Raw genomic sequence first — 19,606 nt, forward strand, 5'->3', positions numbered from 1 at the left:
TCTTTTCGTAAATTTATTTTTAATATTTTATTCATTTCAAAACCAAAACCAAATCATTTTAAAATCCTATTACTTCCTAGTTTTAGAATAGATTCAACTAGTCTCTGAGGAACGAACCGGTCTTACCGGAAATTACAACTTGACACCCGTGCACTTGCGGGTGTAGACCTATTTAGGGTAACCTTTCTAGGCCAATCAAGTTAGTTAAATGGGCAAAAGAAATTGGTATAAAAAACAAGATGGTTGTTATGATTGGTAAGTCTGCTGCGCGGAAAGGTGGTAAAAAACCGAAGATGGATTTACGATGTGAAAGAAGTGGAGAGTATCGTTCTCATCTTAAGGCAGAAATAATTCCTAAAACAAAAGAACCGTCCACCAAAAAGAGAAAAACGAGTACTAAGAAATGCAATTGCCCCTTCAAGTTAAAAGGAATACCGATAGACGGAGACAAGTGGAAGGTGGAAGTTGTGTGTGGGATCCATAATCATGAACTTGCAGAGACCTTAATTGGGCATGCATATGCCAATAGATTGAATAATGAAGAAAAGGCTTTTGTTGAAGAACTATATGAATGTGGTACAAAACCACGACAAATTCTTTCTCAAATAAAGAAAAAATTCAACGATAATACCTCGACAATGCGTACCATATACAACGAAAGGATACGAATCCGGCATAGTCAACAAGAAGGTAGAACTCCTATGCAACAATTGATGAAATTGTTAGTTCAACACAATTATGTTTATTGGCATTCAATGAAGAAGGAAACAGGGGAGATTACTAACTTATTTTGGGCACACCCGGAATCTATCCAATTGCTGAAGTGCTTCCACACGGTGTTAATGCTTGATTGTACATACAAAACAAACCGATACGGGAAACCATTGCTTGAGATTGTTGGGATGACTTCGACTATGAAATCATTCACCGCGGCTATGGTTTTTATGGATGGAGAGGCAGAACATCTATACACTTGGGCTTTGAATCGTTTGAGGACATTATTTCCTCCTAACTCTATGCCGAAGGTATTTTTGACTGATCGGGAACAAGCATTAATCAATGCAATAGGTGAAGTCTTCCCACATGCAGATCGTTTATTATGTACTTTCCATATAGATAAGTGTGTGGTTGGAAAGGTTAAACCACACTTGAAAAACAAACCATTCCGAAAGTTCATGTCGATGTTTCGACTAATCATGTTTGCGGAAACCGAGGCGGATTATAATCGCGCTGTTGAAGATTTCGTCACAACGTGGTCGAAGAGTAACGCCATTGATGTTATTTATGTTCAGAAGACTTGGTTGCCACTTAGGGAACATTTTGTAACGGCATGGACCGATAATGTGATGCATTTGGGTAATACTACAACGAATAGGGTTGAAGGTGCACATGCGAAGCTGAAAAGAAACTTGGATACATCCGAGGGTAACTTCGTCACATGTTGGGAATCTATACATTCAATGACTGAGACAGAGATTGTTGCGATTAAAGCTACATTCGAGAAAAGTCGTACATCAGTGAAGATGTCTCATCAAATCAACGCCTTTAGGGAACTCAGGGGTTATGTCTCACACAATGCACTTGACCTGTTGGCAGATGAGGTGGAGCGGGCAAAAACTATAGGAATTGATTCAAATTTGTGTGGATGTGTGTATAGGTCTGTGTATGGTCTCCCTTGTGCTCACGAGATGGAAATCATTATGAGACGCGGTGAGGTGATATCTTTGTCACTCATTGACCCACAATGGACTAAACTCTCAATTATTCCTACTCCTGAGGTATATAACGAACTTCAGAGTTCTTACGAATTAGGATTGTTGTACTCCATGTGGGATATGTCGACCGGTCCTGAGAGAAAAGCCATATTAGAAAGGTTGAGGAGTATTGTTTGTCCTTCAATGACATCCATGACAGAACCTTTGGCAAAATTGAAAACCCGAGGAGCCCCAAAGAAACCAAGAAACAGAAAAGAGAAGGAAGCAGCCATATCTACTAAGAGAGATCCTTCTCGTTGGGAGTATGCACAATGTATTCCGGAAACATCGGTTCCATCGGTTAAAAGTGCACGGAAAGCCAACAGGAGATCTCGCGGTAGTGGTGATTCATTTTTACGTCTAATGCCTGAGGTGATTTATCCGTTTATCAGTACTATTACAAACGTTCCAGGAGACGGTCATTGTGGTTTTAGAGCCGTCGCTCTTGGTCTCGGGTATCCCTCGGAGGTAGGTTGGATTGAGATCCGAAAAGGTGTTCTTAATGAACTCGAAACACGTCCAGAGTTATACAAAGCCATGTTTGGGTCTTTTTATGACGAATTGTTGGTTTCGACCAACAATTTTGATATACCAGCTGAACATGAGTTTTGGTATACCCACGGAGAGACGAGTTATTTAATTGCCACTCATTTTAATATAATGTTGATTCATTTGGCGAAACATGATTCAACGACATTTTTACCTTTAATCACCGGTCCACCAACACCATCTTCCGAAGGTTTGTCTCAACCACATACAATGGTATGCATTGGTTATGTAAACAATTGTCATTTCCTTAATGTTAAGCTACAAAACGAAACTATACTTCCTCCGATTGCTAGGCAATGGGCTCGATACGCTACTTCAGATGCAAGAAGGTGGTTGACTATTTGCGAACATAAAATTGACAGTGGCGATAATTTCAATCCGCAATTGGAAGAAACTCCATCAAGTATAAAGAAGGAAGGGGACACATCATCGAATGCAATAGCAATAGATATGGAATGAAAACTTAGTTGAAGTTGTTTTTTTTTAGTACTAACTGTTAGTTGAAGTTGTTTTTTTTTTTAGTACTAACTGTTAGTTGAAGTTGTTTTTTTTTAGTACTAACTGTTAGTTGAAGTTGTTTTTTTTTAAACGTAAAGTTTTTTGATCAAAGGTAAAGTTTTATTTTTTAAAATAAGAACGGCTCGAGCCGATAATTTCAGTACCTACTGTGCAAAAAAAACGGTGGGCTCGAGCCGTTTTTAGCAACAAAAAACGGCTCGAGCCCACCGTTTTTTTGCACAGTAGGTACTGTGCAAAAATACGGTGGGCTCGAGCCGATTATAGCAACATAAACGGCTCGAGCCCACCGTAATTTTGCACAGTAGGTTCTGTGCAAAAATACGGTGGGCTAGAGCCGTTTTTGTTGCTAAAAACGGCTCGAGCCCACCGTTTTTTTTGCACAGTAGGTACTGTGCAAAATTACGGTGGGCTCGAGCCGTTTTTAGCAACATAAACGGCTCTAGCCCACCGAAAAGTTGTATCTTCTTTTGTATCTCTCTCTCTTTTGTATCTCTCTCTCTTTTGGCACATATCTCTCTCGGAGTTTTGTATCTCTCTCTCTTTTGGCACATATCTCTCTCTCGGAGTTTTGTATCTCTCTCTCTCTCTCTCTCTCTCTCTTTTGTATCTCTTTTGCGGAGTTTTGTATCTCTCTCTCTCTCTCTCTTTTGTATCTCTCTCTCTTTTGGCACATATCTCTCTCGCTCTCTTTTGTATCTCTCTCTCTTTTGGCACATATCAAAATATAACATTTCAACCATATAAAAAACCAACCGTTTTAACATATCAAAAGATAAAGTATCTAAAGCCGTTCAAATTATAAAAGTATCCGACATCATTCAAAAGTTTCCGACATAGGTCTCAAAATATAAAAGTATCTAAAGCCGTTCTAGGTCTTCCTCCTGCCCACGGCCTTTGTTTTTGTCCTCTTCCTTGTATTTTCTTCCTGAACCCTCTGGGGTGCCTCTGGAAGTTGCTCCTCCCTCAATACTTGGTGAAGTATTTCCTTTCCTGCATCCACCCCAGACAAATCTAGTGCAGCAAGGGCATGCCGAATACCCTCTCTCTGAAAAAAAAATCAAGTCTGTTAACATGTATTTCCATCAATACTAAATAAAGTAGATTACATGCTTTATGTGTACTTACGTAGTAAGCAATCGAACCGAGTGAGCTTTGTGCTTGGTTCGTCTTCCGATGGTTTGGGTTTTGGACCTTCGGGTGTGAAATTCGACTAAACCACTCAGCATATCTATCATCGACCTCCCAAGCCGAACTAACCCGTTGCGACCTATCTTTCTCGTTGAGGACATGATGTTCCCAGTTCTCCCAATACCATGTATGTTCTCCATAATCCTTTGCTTCACTCCTTCTCTTCTTTGTTGCTCTCATGGGGGCAGACGGAATATGTTGAACCACACCAAATTGCCTCAACACCCTTTCGGGTTGATACGGCTCGGCAATATCATCAAATACGATACAACAGCTGTAGAAGGCGTATAGTGGGGGAGATGACTCACCAATGCCCATGAGTCTATATGGGTCCCAAATAACCTAAATAACACAATTATTATACTAGATGCTCATTCAATGTCAAATTAACATGCAAAATACCATAGTATATAGAATTTTACCTCTCGCTCCTCTAAATCGTCGATCATCTCTCGGAGGTTAACCAGTCTGTCATCTAGATTTCCATGTGCATCATGCTCCGTCCATCTACCCATCAGAGGCAAATCCGGCCTAATGTCGAAATCCTTTTTCAAATCCGACAGACCAAGCTTAAAGTGCTCGTCAATCCATGCCTAAACAAGAAAACAATTAGTAACCAAGAAGATAGACTCCTAAATTAATCAACTTATAATAATGTGAGAAATACCTGGAGGAGGGGCAGATAACCCGCCATTTGTCCACCCTTAGTGGAAGCATGACCGAGCTGCCTATAAAGATAAGAAAGCACAGCCGTGCCCCACGAATATTCAGGGACCTTCGTCAAGTCCATCAAATATGTAAGGTAGCAAACAGGCACCTTCGAACCACTCTTGTCACAAAAAAGAGTCGAGCCCATAAGATGGAGAAGGTACCCTCTGACGCAAAAGTCTTTCTTCCGTGCGTCATCTTTGTCTAAGCTACCCGAACAGATTTCCCTCAACCACAACATTCGGACACTCTTGCACTTAGTCGTCTTCAATTCTGCTTCCGCAGCCTCAGGTGTCACCCCTAAACCTTTCACCAGAAGATTGCATTCATTTACATGATCATTATCAAGATGAACTGAGTGACCTGTAATCTGAAGTCCTGTAATACGATGCACATCCTCTAGTGTGATCGTCATTTCTCCAAATGGCATGTGAAAGGTGTTAGTATCTTCATGCCACCTCTCCGTGAAAGCCGTGATAAGAACCCGGTCAAGTTTCTGGTAAGAGTATTTGGCGATTTGCAGAAGTCCTGATGCTTCCACCTTCTCACGAACTACTTTACACTCGAGTTCTATGTCCCAGACATGTTCCTTCTTTGAATCCCGTATACTTTTACTTTCAAGGGCCCCCACTTGCACGCCACTTGCGTGATTATGTAGTTTCAAAACAGGACGATCCTACGTAAACAAACATAAAAGTTACGTTTATTGAAAGTTAACAATATATTATTATATTAAACATTCATAAGTGCGAAAAATAGAAAAACATACACGTACCTTGCCATTCCAAATTTGGTAAGCAATATGGTTCTCATAGTTCTTGAGAACGCTACGGTCCGTCGGCCCTCCTGGAAAAGGATCCGCACCTGCTTCACTTGTCGAACCGTCGACAATCTGCTTCCTAGCATCCTCCTTCCTCTTTCTCGCACTTACAGTTTGTGCGACACGTTGAGACATGACTAAAGATAAAATAGGATATATAAATAAAGTCAAACAACTTGGAAAAAAGAAAAAAGATGATTCATTCATTCTGAGGAGGCAAGGTTGATGATTCATATAGAGAGAGTGGGAGATTTTAAAGAGAGAGAGAGAGAGAGGAGAGATGCCTAAAAAATTGACCTACTGGCCAAAATACGGTGGGCACGAGCCGTGAGATGCCTAAAATTCGGTTCGAGCCCACCGAAAATATGCACAGTAGCTACTGTGCATATTTTCGGTGGGCTCGAACCGAAAATGTGCACAAAATTCGGCTCGAGCCCACCGAAAATATGCACAGTAGCTACTGTGCATTTTTACGGTGACCTCGAGCCGTATCTTGTCATATTTTCGGTCTGGTTCGACCGAAATTATGCTTGGTGAAGATAAAATTGGGGGTTTTCTATCTCTACGGTCTGGTACGACCGTATTATGATTTTTAAGCATTAAATTTACCAACTTAAACTAAATTAAACAAAAATCATGAACATTATAACAACTAATACAATCCAATCCAGAAATCAATCCAATCAAAACCCTATTACTAATATAAACTAACTATACTATTGGGTATGTAAAAATCAAACTTTCCCTAAATCAACATCAGAAATAACAGAACCCTATGTATTATGAAACTATCCCTCCTTCAACAAACCGAAAACCCCTTTCAATAAAAACCCTAAAATCAGAACTCAAATCTAGAGACATATATACAGAGAGAGAGAGAGAGAAAGATATAAGGAGAGAGAGATATACTAACCGTTGGTAATGGTGAAGAATGAGAGAGAGGGCGAGAGACCTAGAGCACGAGAGAGACCTAGAGCACGAGAGAGAGAGAGAGAGAGAGAAGGCGGGAGATAGAAAGAGAGAGGGGATGAAACTGGTTGTGGGAAGGAGATGGTCTTTTAGGGTCAATTTTGGTCTTGGGTTAAGTTTGACCTAACGGCGTTAACTTTGCCGTTAGGTCAAATATAGAAGAGGGGGGTGCTCCTTTGCAGAGGGGGCCCTATAACCAAATGGGTTATAATGAGGGGCGCTTTTAGCGGGGAGGCCTTTTAACAAAAACAGGGGGGCCTTTTAAAATTTCCCTTGGAGGTTTTTCTAACTATCTGAATTATTGAAGTAGGATGGCAGTAAAGACATAAATAGTGAGCCAAGAAAACTATGAAATATAGGATGAAAGAAACACAACCAAGAAAATGAAATGCGATTGAAACATCACAAGAACATGAAATTTAGAACACTATACTGTAAATTTTAGAAGCAAAATAGAAACTGGAATCGTGTTTCATGTTCTATTATGAATAATTCGATTCATAAAGATCTCCAATGATAACACAAGGTCAAGATATGACTGACTTTCTCTAACTGTTGCCACATTGAGAAGTCTTAAATGGATAAAAATTAAGAGGAAGAAGAACTAATGCAGAAATCAGTAAATACCAGCGAAGTTTGATAAGAGCTGAATTTTGTATCGAAACTCTAATGCTCAGAATCATCTTCATAGTACACACTCTGTGCCATTTATTCTTCTTAGTTTTTCCTCATTTTGTTTACTTAAGATAAGGAACTCGTGCTTTCTTTCTCTCCAATATCAGAAGTAGAACCAATTGACGTCGATTCTGATGGAGGTGGCGCGGCACATGCCTTCAAAACTGCCTCATTCTGCAAAAATCATAATCCAATTCAAGATTTGTATGATCATCATAAAAAAGAACCAATGACACTTTTGTAAGAAAAGCAATATCGTCCATAATGTATGCCTCTAGTTGAAAATGCTATTGAGGTTCCTCTAAAAGGTTGAAAAATAATAGCTGAAAGAAATGGGGCTAGACTTTGAGCAATATTCATCGCTCATATCAACCAGTATAGTCTGGGGCAACATTTCATTTAATTGGCCAACCAAACATTAGGTTTTGGATATAATGATACACCGCGATCGCGAAGAATCTTGCAAAAACCCAAATCACTGGTCTGGGGCAACATTTCATTTCATTTAAGATTGAATAAGCAATTCAATTTTAACTCGAACTTCCATGGCTTTGCTACGAAATGCTAAAGGTTTAAATGGGGTAAACGACAACCAGAAACAAACGGTAATTCATATAAAACTAAAGCAGTGGAAAACAAAGCCATAGATGATACAAAAATAAAGCTACTAGGATTGCCGAAATCAAATTTGTATGAACAATCTACTTATTATGGGTAGCGAGCATTCTTTACTTACGAATCATGATTTAAGGAACATAATGAAGGGAACTACAATTCTCAACTAGGGCTAGCTTCACCTGTACAAAGGCTTTGGTTGGTACCCTCGGACGTTGTACGAAAATTTCACTCCCTGTTCATATCTAGACAAGTGCTATCTCATGGACCATAATCTAGTTAACCCATATAAATAAAAATCCGAAACAGGGTGAGAAATGTGAGCCAAAAAAACCCTAAAAACCAAAAGGAGACGACTTTTCCAAACATTCACACTCAAAAGTAACTATTGGGTTTTTGTTTTAGGATTAAGGATGCATAATGAGAAGGAATATTTAATTGCCTCAACAACATTATAGAACTCATACTGATTAATAGAGAAACCAGTGAGAATTTAGATTGAAACTAAAGACCCACATATTGAAACACACCCAGAAATCCAAAACCCTAATTATCAATTAAAAAGGGCTATAGGAAATCAACAAACCAACTGAAACCATAAACCCTAGATCATAAATGACTGAAAGAGAAAAAAAGAGGGGAACTTTTTACCTGCCAAACCCTAAGAAGTCTTTTCTTGGCGTTGGCTTTTCTAGTAGTGGTAAGCTTTATTCTCTTCCAAACAAGACCTCCTGAATCATGTTTCTTCACTATCTCCATAACCCTAGTTCCCCAAAATGCACCCATTCCCGCCATCTTCTTCACTTTCTCTCTCTCTCTCTGAAACTTGCTTTACTTTGTTCTACTGTCGTTGGGGAGATTCGGGTTTTGTACTTGTGGGCTCTGCTGGGGTTTTAGAAAGTCTCACTACACAAGGGAGCTCAACCTTTTAAGGGGAACACCACATTAGTCTCGCGAGACACGACTTTTGTGAGATTGTTTACAACACACTCTTCTAATACCACATCATAGTAGAGTCAATCGTATTGATACCGTCTATGAGATGACGCAGACCAATTTTCTAGGTTGCTAGATGGAAAACACATTAGCGGATATAGAGACCATCGGTTATGCTTTGTTATTATAATTAAACTGTCGGGTTGTTTGCAACCAGGGCCGTGCCTGGGAATTTAAGGGCCCAGTGCGAAATTTGAATCTGGACCCTTTTGAAAAAAAAAACTACAAACAAAATTTGGACAAGCTATAATTTCTTTGTTAAGATGTATTCTTTCTTTGTACAAGATATAGTTTAAAATCTAAGAGTAGATTTTCGAATATAGCATTTTGTATCATGATTTTCACATACATACCTTCGATTTTTTTTTATTTTTTTTTACGAATTTTAGACATCTATTTCTAAAAGTACTTCAAAAGATGAAAGAAATGCACCCAAATACATAACAAAATGTAAAAAAAAATGTAACAAAGTAAAAATAAAGAGTCATTTAGCAATGTACCATGAACCTTAATTACAAAATTAGCTAAAGGAGTAAAATTAATTTTGCCGCCAGTGGGTTTTGAACACACGCCAAACGGATGGAATAAGAAGCTTCCAACCATCCCGGCTAACATATGTTTTTGTACCTCTTTTTCTTTATTTTTTATACAGTAGCTTTTAGGATATTATTGCAAACGGGCCCTTGTCGGTGGGAGGCCCTGTGCGGCCGCCCTGCCGGCACGGGCCCAAGCACGGCCCTGTTTGCAACACTAACATCACCTTAAGCTAAAGGTAACAAAGACACAAATATCTCAAATCTCAATAAAATATATTATGTTGATCCATCTATGAACACCTTTGGCAACAATTGTGATCTCGTCTCGAAAAATATACTGAAATCCGAAATAGACGACTTTAATTTGCTTAAACAATTAAGAGAGATAAATAGTGAGCCAAGTCCATTTGTCCACCTTAAATTTGCAGTCAGATTTTGAAATTTTTTAATATTGCTTTTCGCTCAAAACACATTATTTCACAATAATGTAAATAAATAAAAATCCTAGTAATGATTCTCTTGGATTACATGAGCATAAAAGGATGTCATGAATCACATTTTTTTTTAAAGAGAATCAGCTATGATTGTTCTAGAAAAAACTTTTTTCTGGAAGTTCAGTGAGCCACTCCATCTCGTCTCAGACAACAATTAGTACTATTTTCTTTCTCTTAATCTAAACTATAATGTAACTATAGCATATAGTTTTTTCTTTGAAACAAAAAAATTGGATGAAAGTATGAAACTATCTTATGTAAGTAATGTTTATGAGATGTAATGACAATCCTAGTGAAATATAGTAGTATTCAATTTGAGATAGTTCCCAAACTTTAACCTTTCTCGTTTGTATAGCATTCTATTGCGAAGAACACTATTTAACTTGAACTTGACCACCCGTTTCTCAAGTTTCTAGGAAGTGTTGGATCTTCGGGCGACATGTCATAATATGGTGTAAAGAAATCTCACATTAATAAGAGACAAAATGTGATGCTATTGTATAAAGGTCTGAGCACCATTTTCACCTGCCCATTTTTAAGTCGCGAGAATCTGTCAATTTGAAGCGTTAAAATAGATACTATTGTCTAGTAGTCGAAATATTGGTTCAAACAATCTAATAAAACGTTATCAACACGGTAGTCTCTATTATGACGTGGTATTAAAAGAGTGCATTTTAAAGCAATCCACATTTGTAAAAAAACGAAGTGTAGTACCACTTATAAAGGTGTAACTACTATTTTGTATTGGCATATTTTAAATTTGTGTGTGATAGTTTCACATAGCTCACGAGAGTATTTGGAGTCCGGACTACAGGTGTATGCTCAAGTCTATCAAGTATTGAGGCCTTTTTAGAGGGTTTGTCGAGTCTTCGCCAAGAATAAAATCTCATACTTGCGCGCGAGGTGGTAAAAGCGGAGACAATACCGATATTATCGCAAATGAGAACACATGTGCCCAAAATCCTTTAACAACATTCTCCCTTCCTCACAAACAGACATTATGGTCGGTACATAATACTAGTAGTATAGATAAAGCTAACAAAAAATCTTGTTCATCAAAACTATATATAGAAGAAAAGCCATTTTATACTTCCGAAACTCTCTCCTCACTCATCGCCTCTCTTCCGACTTCTTCTTCTTCATTTCTCTCTCTCTCCTCTTTTTTCAATTCCAGATTCCATCTCCAATTCTTCATTTTACTCATCAACCAGGTAAAAATTCTCCTACCCAAAACTTTTTAGGTTTCTTTTATCATTAATAACTGTTCTTCTGTTCATGTTGTTTTGATTATTAATATAGATCTGCTAATTATTTGAAATTCGTTCGTTTAAAGATTAATTATTTGTGCGCGAAAATCAGTTCATTCAATTGGAATTTAGAGAAAATCAGTTCATTCAATTGGAAAAGTTTGTTTTTTTTTTATTAGGTTAAATTTTTGGAAGGTAAAGGAAGTATGCTGCGGATTATAAGGCAGAAAGTCGGTAGCAGATGCGTTCCTGCATCGGTAAACAAATTAATTTATATTTTAGTTATTATGTTTCTTATTAAATTATTGTTAAAATATTAATATGTTTGAAAGTTTCGGCCTCAATCTGAAGTAGATGGCCTTATTCTGCCCAATACGACGAGAGAGATATTGGGCAAAATTTGGCTGTTTATGTAGGATATGGGCCAATTTTTTTCGCGCAGCTTATTGCCTTTGTGTGATATTTTACTGGAATTGGTAGATGAATCTGATTATATTTATATCCTCTAATAATCTTCAGATTATAGGACAGTCCTTGGCGAGGGCTTGGTTGCCAGCAATATCTGCACCAAGAGGCTTTGCCGCGGCAGCTAAACAGGTATTTGTGGGTTCTGCTAACTCATCCATTAAGATCTTATGTTTTCTGCTCGTGTAGATATTGTCTGTTTCAAAAGAGAATGTGATTCACTTGATCAGGTTTTGTTTTATTTTCAAATTTGCGGGGATATGAATGTTTCTAGGACTTTTTCAAGCCTACCTCTCTTTTCTAGCTTTCCCACTAACTGTCTTGCTTTGAAATTCTTATTAGACTCCAATGTTATGTACAGTTCTTCATTGAATTTTATGAAATTTCGGAAATGTTGCAGATGACAGTGCGAGACGCTCTAAACTCTGCTCTTGATGAGGAAATGTCTGCTGACCCTAGAGTATTTTTGATGGGCGAAGAGGTAAAGAAGGAGAAAAGAAATGCATATCTTTCTCCTGTGTGGGGTCATGTTTGCTTATCAGTTCAAGTTAGTTGTTCTTCGTGTCTTTCTCCCTGATGTTTTTCTTTCTCTTCCTATTGCAGGTTGGTGAATACCAGGGCGCTTACAAGGTTTGACATCTTTTTCTAATGAAATGACGAAATGAGATTAATGGGTTTACTTTATTTTAGGAGTCAAGACCCGGCTATACATTTCTGTTCGGAATTTCTTACAGTTATTGTCTATGCCTATAATTTGTAGATTACCAAAGGTCTATTAGACAAGTATGGTCCCGAGAGGGTTCGCGATACACCAATTACAGAGGTTTGTACATGGTCTTTTATTATATTGCACTTGAACAACAGGGAAATACTTTATTTTTTCATCGATGCTACTATCTTCTAACTGTTATATTTGTAACATTCTCTGAAGGCTGGTTTTACTGGAATTGGAGTTGGTGCAGCCTATTATGGCCTTCGTCCTGTTGTAGAGTTCATGACATTTAACTTCTCCATGCAGGTAAGAATGTTTTCCAAGTTTGGATGTTAAATCTTGTTATATTGTTTTAGAGCATTTTTTTTTCAATTGCATTTTCTCTGTTTACACAAAATTGGAGAAGTTCAGTGGAAACTGCGTATTATAGTCTATGTTTCTAGATGCACATATATTGGCTGTCGAATGGAGGTTATATGGTTATACCTGAAGCTGCAATTGTACATGAATATGACATATAACTCATTCACCAACCTATTAGGTGTTTAAATATCAAAGTTGAAGTGCCTACCACTAGCAAGTAAATTGTATCCATATATGCCGTTCGCCAAACTCCGATTATGGAGAAGCATAATTTGAATGCTCGGGTTAGCATATCTTGCCACAGATTTTTTCTTAAGGTAACAAGTGGTGTACTTCGCCTCGGTTTGTGTTATTTATATAATCTATTAGTTATATACTTTAAGAGTTGTGCAGCGCAAGACAAAAGATACATGGGCTTGAGACGTGAGAGTTCGAGATATAACTTAAACTGTTACTAGTTTAGTACATAGTCTGATAGTCATAGGCAATATTACCAGATACTCTAGCACCCTATTGCGTACCACATACCTGTTTCACCATACCCTTTTTGGATGGGCCGCGATCCAACACCCCAAATTTGGCGTACCGGAGTCGTTTGTCTAAATTAATCCAATTCCTTTGTAAACATCGATAAGGTCAACTAGTTGAGTAGTTTACTAAAAGACTTTGTTATTTAGTGAGTTAAGCTTTATGTTTCATACAGATAGACTGCATGAAAATATGTGTATCGGTTATATATGCATCGTAGAGAGCATATATTGGTTTGAAAACTAATTCAAAATGTACTGCAAAAAAAAAATAGCGTACGGAAGAGATATACCCCTAGCATGCCCGACATTCCCATGGTAGCATATCGTGTGTCGATACCCGTACCACGTACCAGAGCGATCTGCTTACCAAGTAACATTTGTAATAAGTCACCAGCCTGTTCCAAAAGTGAAAAGAAAACTAAGTATGATAATGCTTATAGTTCATTAAACATAAACATTATCTAGGTTTTAGTTAATTGAACCAAATAAGCTATTACTAAAAAGAACGGTAAAGGACAACATGATGAATTGTTCAGTTACATGCTCTCCGCAACTCTGGAATCCCGACTGTGAACTGATTAGGTGTTCTGCTACAGGCAATTGATCACATCGTCAATTCTGCTGCAAGATCAAACTATATGTCTGCTGGTCAGATATCTTCACCTATCGTTTTCAGAGGACCAAATGGTGCTGCTGCTGGGGTTGGTGCTCAACATTCCCAGGTATGGGACATTATTTTCATTTTTGCAATGTTTATTTTGAGTTGATAGTGTAAAAAATGTTAGTTTTAATAGATCTTCTAGGTGAGGCCGATCAGCAAACCATTTTTTTCTAGTTTACTTTTTTTTTAATTGGTAAAAGTGAAAACATCTAGTTGCGTTTTGTTTATTCTTTATTAGTTTCAGTTGAAGGTTTAAGATTTGACACGATTACTTTTACGCGTTGTCCCATGACATGTGTAATCTTCACGAGGTAGCTAGAGAAAATACATGCTAGAAAACTAGCTTTTGGTTTGTACTTATTCAAGATCCCTACAGTGTTTTGCAGCATGGTATGGTTCCATTCCTGGCTTGAAAGTGCTGGCCCCATACTCATCGGAGGATGCTCGTGGGCTACTAAAAGCTGCTATAAGGGACCCTGATCCTGTTGTGTTCCTTGAGAACGAGTTGCTGTAAGTATGAGTTACATTAGAGGTTTAACACATCGAAGTCAGAAAATAGCGTCAGTTTTTCCGTTGGACTTGATTAGTCTCGACTCCAAATCTTCCTTCTGATGGTTGCTTTTCAGATATGGTGAATCTTTCCCTGTTTCAGAAGAAGTTCTTGATTCCAGCTTCTGTCTCCCAATAGGGAAGGCTAAGGTAAGTGTTCTAACAAACCTTAGACTGTCATTAATACCGTGATTATCAACACCATCGTCCGTCAAACTAACGTTCTGAGTATCATCACCTTCTGGCAGATTGAGCGAGAAGGGAAAGATGTTACCATTACAGCTTTCTCTAAGATGGTTGGTTCTGCTCTGCAGGTATGTTCAAATTTCTTTCCATGACCTGTATCAGATTTTAAATAGGAATGACTTGAGATATCTAAGAAAGTCAAGACTTTTAATAGAAATTCAAGTGGTCTTGTTCAATCTAACAAGTATAGTGGTCTTATTCTGAGGCTTCCGCTTAACCACATACATCTATCTGTTAACTTTCCTTCCCTGTGAATTACTTAGTTTGCTTTGCTCTCCCAACTTATATGCACGTATCGTCTTACCCAATTGCTCTACATTGAAATTGCTCCATGAGGACTGAATCAGATAGTATTAACATTAACCTCTAACTAAGAAGTTAAAATATATTATATTACCAATATTCAGTATATCTAGTTCCATGCATGAATCGCGCAAGTAAAGAAACAAGCCCTTAAATATTCATTGGAGTGGTCATCCAATTAAATATATTTATATCTGTGATTCAATGGGGTTTTGACCATTACAAAGAACTTATACTCGTCTGTGTTTTGGGTTCTTCACTAGATGAGATTTATTTTACTTCCTGCAGTACAAATCTATTTTGTGACAAGTGCACTTGTTCAGGCATTTCCGCTTGGGACTACTGCCGCTTGTGCAGAGGAAAATAGTTCTAGTCGCCAATGGTTCTCTTCACTAGTTTTGAGATCCCTTTAGAGTCTTCTTTTGTCCGTTCAAGATGTTTTGCATGATTCCCACATTGATGTTGTCTTGAATTATGATGAAGCCATTTACGTTTCTTCTCCGGTTCTCACATGACATCCCAATCTGGATCTTTAATTTTTTTGGAAAAAACACGATCCTGGACTTAACTTTGGTTTGTGTTAGACTTCGATTGAATTGAGTCTTGGCCTAGTGAATTCAAATTCATATGGGGTCCTAACAAAGTATTTATTTTGCCTCTCTATACTATAAGAAAGGTAACCATTCCGATGATGCATCTAATGTTACTTCAGCTATCTGAATTTCAATGTTTTTCTTGTCTCGTTTTATCATCGGACCTGGATGACATGTGCAAATATTTTGAAATTTAATTTGCAAGTTGTATTGTTTTCTTATCTTGAACTAACATGAGCGAATTTACAGGCTGCAGAAATCCTCTCAAAGGAAGGAATAAGTGCTGAGGTACTTTATTTATCTAATTCTTGAATTATGTATTCTGGAAGTTGGATACCACACCACCAACAAAAGGACCAATTTGACTTCCGAAAATGATCTCTAATCTTATAGGTTATAAATCTACGTTCAATTCGACCACTTGATCGAGCAGCGATAAATGCTTCTGTGAGGAAAACCAACAGATTAGTTACTGTAGAAGAAGGATACCCACAAAATGGTGTTGGAGCCGAGATTTGGTTTGTATCTTATATTATACATATATATATATACCTTTTCATTTATCATTCTATGCATCACATATTTATGTTGCGGTGTGGTTATTGTGTAGTGCATCCGTTGTTGAGGAAAGTTTTGGGTATCTCGATGCCCCTGTGGAGAGGATTTCAGGTGCTGATGTTCCCATGCCTTACGCTGCAAATCTTGAGAGGCTGGCTGTCCCTGAGGTGTTTTCTTTTCCAACACTTACATTTTCATTTAAATCTAATTCTTTTACCGAACATGTTCCTTGATGCATGATCACGAGTGCCGTACCGAGGACCAACCCATAATAAAACATGGGGCCACACCTTTATGCTCAAACTTGTACACCTCGAGCTACCAACCTATTCAAAGGGTTTAAGGTTCCCAACGTGCGAGTGACACGTATCTGGGACCACACTTAGTACCAGAATGGTTGGGCGAGGGCAGACTAGGGGGTACAGGGACTCCAGTACCTTGGGATGCCCACTCGTTCTGGGTGCACTTGCGAGGGCTCAGCCCCAGGAACAAACCTCCGGCCATGGTATGGTGGCTAACCGGGGACAATATAGGCAGCTCGCCGAAGGCAAGATCACTACAAAGAAAAAAACGCTGGTTATAAATTTACAATTTTTTAGGCCAGATTTCAGTTAGATCCGTAATAGTATTTCGATTTAATTGGTTATGTCATGATTATCTATGCAGGTTGATGATATTGTGCGAGCAGCGAAGAGGACATGCTATAGATCAGTTTCAGTGGCTTCTACAGCTTAGACTTAAGTTATGAGCTTATTGAGGTTTAATTTCTTTTTCGAGTTCTTAAACTACATACATAGTAGTCTTTCACGTCTAGGAAACCTTATGAGTTCTTTTATCTCTCAATAAATCACCATCAACGACCTTGTCTTTTAACTTGTTACATATTCTGAGAGTCATGAAAAGAAATATTCCATCCTTTTTTCCTTTTCAGGTTTTCTCTGTAGGTTTGATTTTGATGTGTTCATTTTGTGTCTCACTCTGTCTTGTTTTCTAGTTATATTTGTGTAATAAGTAGTTAATTTTGAATGTCTGTCAAAATCTGACGTGGACGGCCAGATTTCATCCTTGCTTCTTGGGCAAAATTAAAAGTCGTCCACATAAGATTTCAGATATGTTTGTTCTCTATGGATTTTGAAGTTGTGGGGTGATAATGTTGGTAAAGTCATTACCAGCAACAACCAATTACTCCTACTTTTTGTTTGAAACAACAAACTCTCTCTCTCTCTCTCTCTCTGTCTCTTGTGTTGTTGTTGTTTCACTTGAGTTGGAAGAAACCTCTCTTCCTTTATTTGACCAAAGACTTGAGGAAATAAGAAGAATTCAAAAGAAGCAACAAATTTTCTCATAGTTGTTTCCTACACGAAACAAAATCAACAATAACAGCTACAAGCAACAATTATTTTATCCCTTTATTTCTAACAACAACATGATAATAAAAATAATAATAATAGTATAAACAAACTCTCTTTTTCCCATTGAATATCATGCAGCTATTTTTGAGTCTTTGACTAATAATAATTAAGAACATGACTTTGATTTTAATGGGCCCTATATTTCCATGAATTGGACATCACACCACTTTGAAAACTACATAGGGTATGTTCCTGTAATGGGTTTGTGAGTACGATAAATACACATACAATTGATCAGTAATAAATTACATGAATTATTTTTTCAAATTTAACTGTTCGATTTTTTTTTTTTTTGCATTGGTCAGCGGTTAAAAAACATAAAAGAATTACATCAAGTTCTCCTGAGTCTAATGACTCTGCTTTTATCTGCCTCTATAATATCTACTAGTGCTCGTGGAAACTCATTACTCTCTAGAATTAGGACACCATTACTCGGCTTCATCTTCGATAGGTAATCTGCTGCTTGATTTAGTTCTCGATATACATGGATTACTCGACACTCCTCAAATAAACTCCATAAATATCGTATCTCATTCCATACTCGTATAGTCTTCCATGGAGGGACAAAATTTTCATTAGACAGAATTGTTGCTACCGTTGTCGAATCAGTCGCCAATATAACTTTATTTTGGTCATATTGCCTTGCTAGACGTAAGCCTAACAATGCACCTTGGAGTTCATGCAATAAAACTGATTCACGCTTTGTCGACGAAGTCGCTGCAACTATTGCTTCTCCAGTACTTCGCCTTAAGATTGCCCCGAATCCTCCTGACTCCGCGTCATATGCACCATCTGTGTTCACTAGAGTCCACCCATTCTCTGGACCTTCCCATCTGCAAATTTTAGTAACCAAAGTTTTTAACTGTTCGATTTGCTAAAAAAGAAAAGTAAAAGTTATTTATTGCAAGTGAGAAATTCTTTGTGTGCTTTTTAACTTTTCAAAAGGTTAAATTTCCCTTTTCTTTTCTTTTTTTGTCAAATTTGATTTATTTTTAGAGTATTATATTTATTATTAGAAAATATAAATGACTAAAATCCAATCCTAAATAATTGGGAGAAGGAACTCTTTGGTTGTGGGGTACTAATTATTAAAGAAAATAGGAAACATTGTTTTCCAATGGGACTTGAGACTTTCAAAAGTGGTGGACCCTATCACTAAATTAGGATTAGGAAATGAATGAAAAAGTTCCTTTTTTTAATAAATGAGGGCCGTTTTCATTAACCAACAATTGAGGGTACTTTTGACTAAATTAGGGTACCAGTTACCAGGGTGCCCTTAATATATTAACATAAATTTTAGGGGATGTTTTAGATGAAAAATCTGCCAACAAGTCAATAAAGTTGTTAATAATATTATACTATGTTTTAGTAGTTCTTAAAATTTTACAGTTTTAAAACGTATTACAAAAAAAATATTGCTTAAATTTACATGAGAGAAACCATACTTCGTCTCTTACCGATGTGAGATTATTTTTGACACATTTTCTCAAGACTATATCATTACAGAAAATATTCTATTAACATGTTTATAAAATTGTGTTGACCGCCCTCTCAAACTGCTCATGATATAATTTGTTTTTGGTGCTTCGTGGTCTCCCGTCTTTAAAACTCATTGCTATGAAAAAAATACTTAAAATTCTATGAAGAGTACCACACTTCGTCTTATAGAGGACACTGTGCTTGGCACTCTCACTCGATGAATTTTACTAGAATATAGTTTATAGAGATGAAAAAAGAAAATGATAAAGGGTAGCTTAGTAATTTAAGTGGAAGCATGCATAGCTATCAATGATACCGAGATCTGAGAACAAGGGGTCAAAGTGGTCAAAGCTTTGAATTTTGAATGATGGGGAAGGAGGTGATGGGGGGAGGGGGATATTTGTTCCCCATGCTGGCCCAACCCTCCCTAAACCCTAAATGGAGTAGTATGAAACTTCACACTTTTCTTGTTCTTCCTCCTCTTATTTTGTATATACATACATATATATCTTTTTTCAATTTATAACTATTTCAAAGAAAGTAGTTATTCACATGTTTATCTCTCTAGGAGATGGTTTCGAAAATACTAACGGAATAAAATTTTGATACCACGTATACTTTTACAAAGTTGAGTTTGGGTAAGGACAAAAACACCAAAAAAACAA

The 19,606-nt window shown here is 37.4% G+C and overlaps 3 protein-coding genes across 4 annotated transcripts; 2 read left to right on the forward strand and 1 right to left on the reverse strand.

Moving 5' to 3' along the window:
* Positions 1-239: 239 nt before the first annotated feature.
* LOC147553525 (PKS-NRPS hybrid synthetase cheA-like) lies at positions 240-2,762 on the forward strand. The gene has a single exon (XM_086668712.1). It carries the CDS (start codon positions 240-242, stop codon positions 2,760-2,762), a length of 2,523 nt encoding a protein of 840 aa, XP_086524838.1.
* A 4,163-nt stretch (positions 2,763-6,925) lies between these two features.
* Positions 6,926-8,678, reverse strand: LOC147553526 (uncharacterized). The gene is made up of 2 exons (XM_086671273.1): positions 8,449-8,678; positions 6,926-7,356 (listed from the first exon to the last, which is right to left on the reverse strand). The coding sequence occupies exons 1-2, from the start codon at positions 8,590-8,592 to the stop codon at positions 7,249-7,251; spliced, it is 252 nt and encodes an 83-aa protein (XP_086527399.1). The 5' UTR covers positions 8,593-8,678; the 3' UTR covers positions 6,926-7,248.
* A 2,063-nt stretch (positions 8,679-10,741) lies between these two features.
* LOC147553527 (pyruvate dehydrogenase E1 component subunit beta-1, mitochondrial-like) lies at positions 10,742-16,980 on the forward strand. Of its 2 annotated transcripts, none has more exons than XM_086666890.1 (15): positions 10,742-11,034; positions 11,250-11,327; positions 11,590-11,667; positions 11,936-12,016; positions 12,139-12,165; positions 12,296-12,358; positions 12,467-12,553; positions 13,737-13,862; positions 14,178-14,311; positions 14,428-14,500; positions 14,599-14,664; positions 15,742-15,780; positions 15,886-16,010; positions 16,103-16,217; positions 16,717-16,980. In XM_086666890.1, the coding sequence occupies exons 2-15, from the start codon at positions 11,277-11,279 to the stop codon at positions 16,783-16,785; spliced, it is 1,134 nt and encodes a 377-aa protein (XP_086523016.1). In that variant the 5' UTR covers positions 10,742-11,034; positions 11,250-11,276; the 3' UTR covers positions 16,786-16,980. The 2 variants fall into 2 exon arrangements, with proteins under 2 accessions (XP_086523016.1, XP_086523017.1); XM_086666891.1 differs by having other exon boundaries at positions 10,818-11,034; positions 11,266-11,327.
* The last annotated feature ends 2,626 nt before the right edge of the window (positions 16,981-19,606 follow it).

The sequence above is a fragment of the Eschscholzia californica genome, unplaced genomic scaffold (assembly GCF_041429995.1).
Source record: "Eschscholzia californica isolate CP2 unplaced genomic scaffold, dmEscCali1.0.p SCAF_3, whole genome shotgun sequence".
Lineage (NCBI taxonomy): Eukaryota > Viridiplantae > Streptophyta > Magnoliopsida > Ranunculales > Papaveraceae > Eschscholzia > Eschscholzia californica.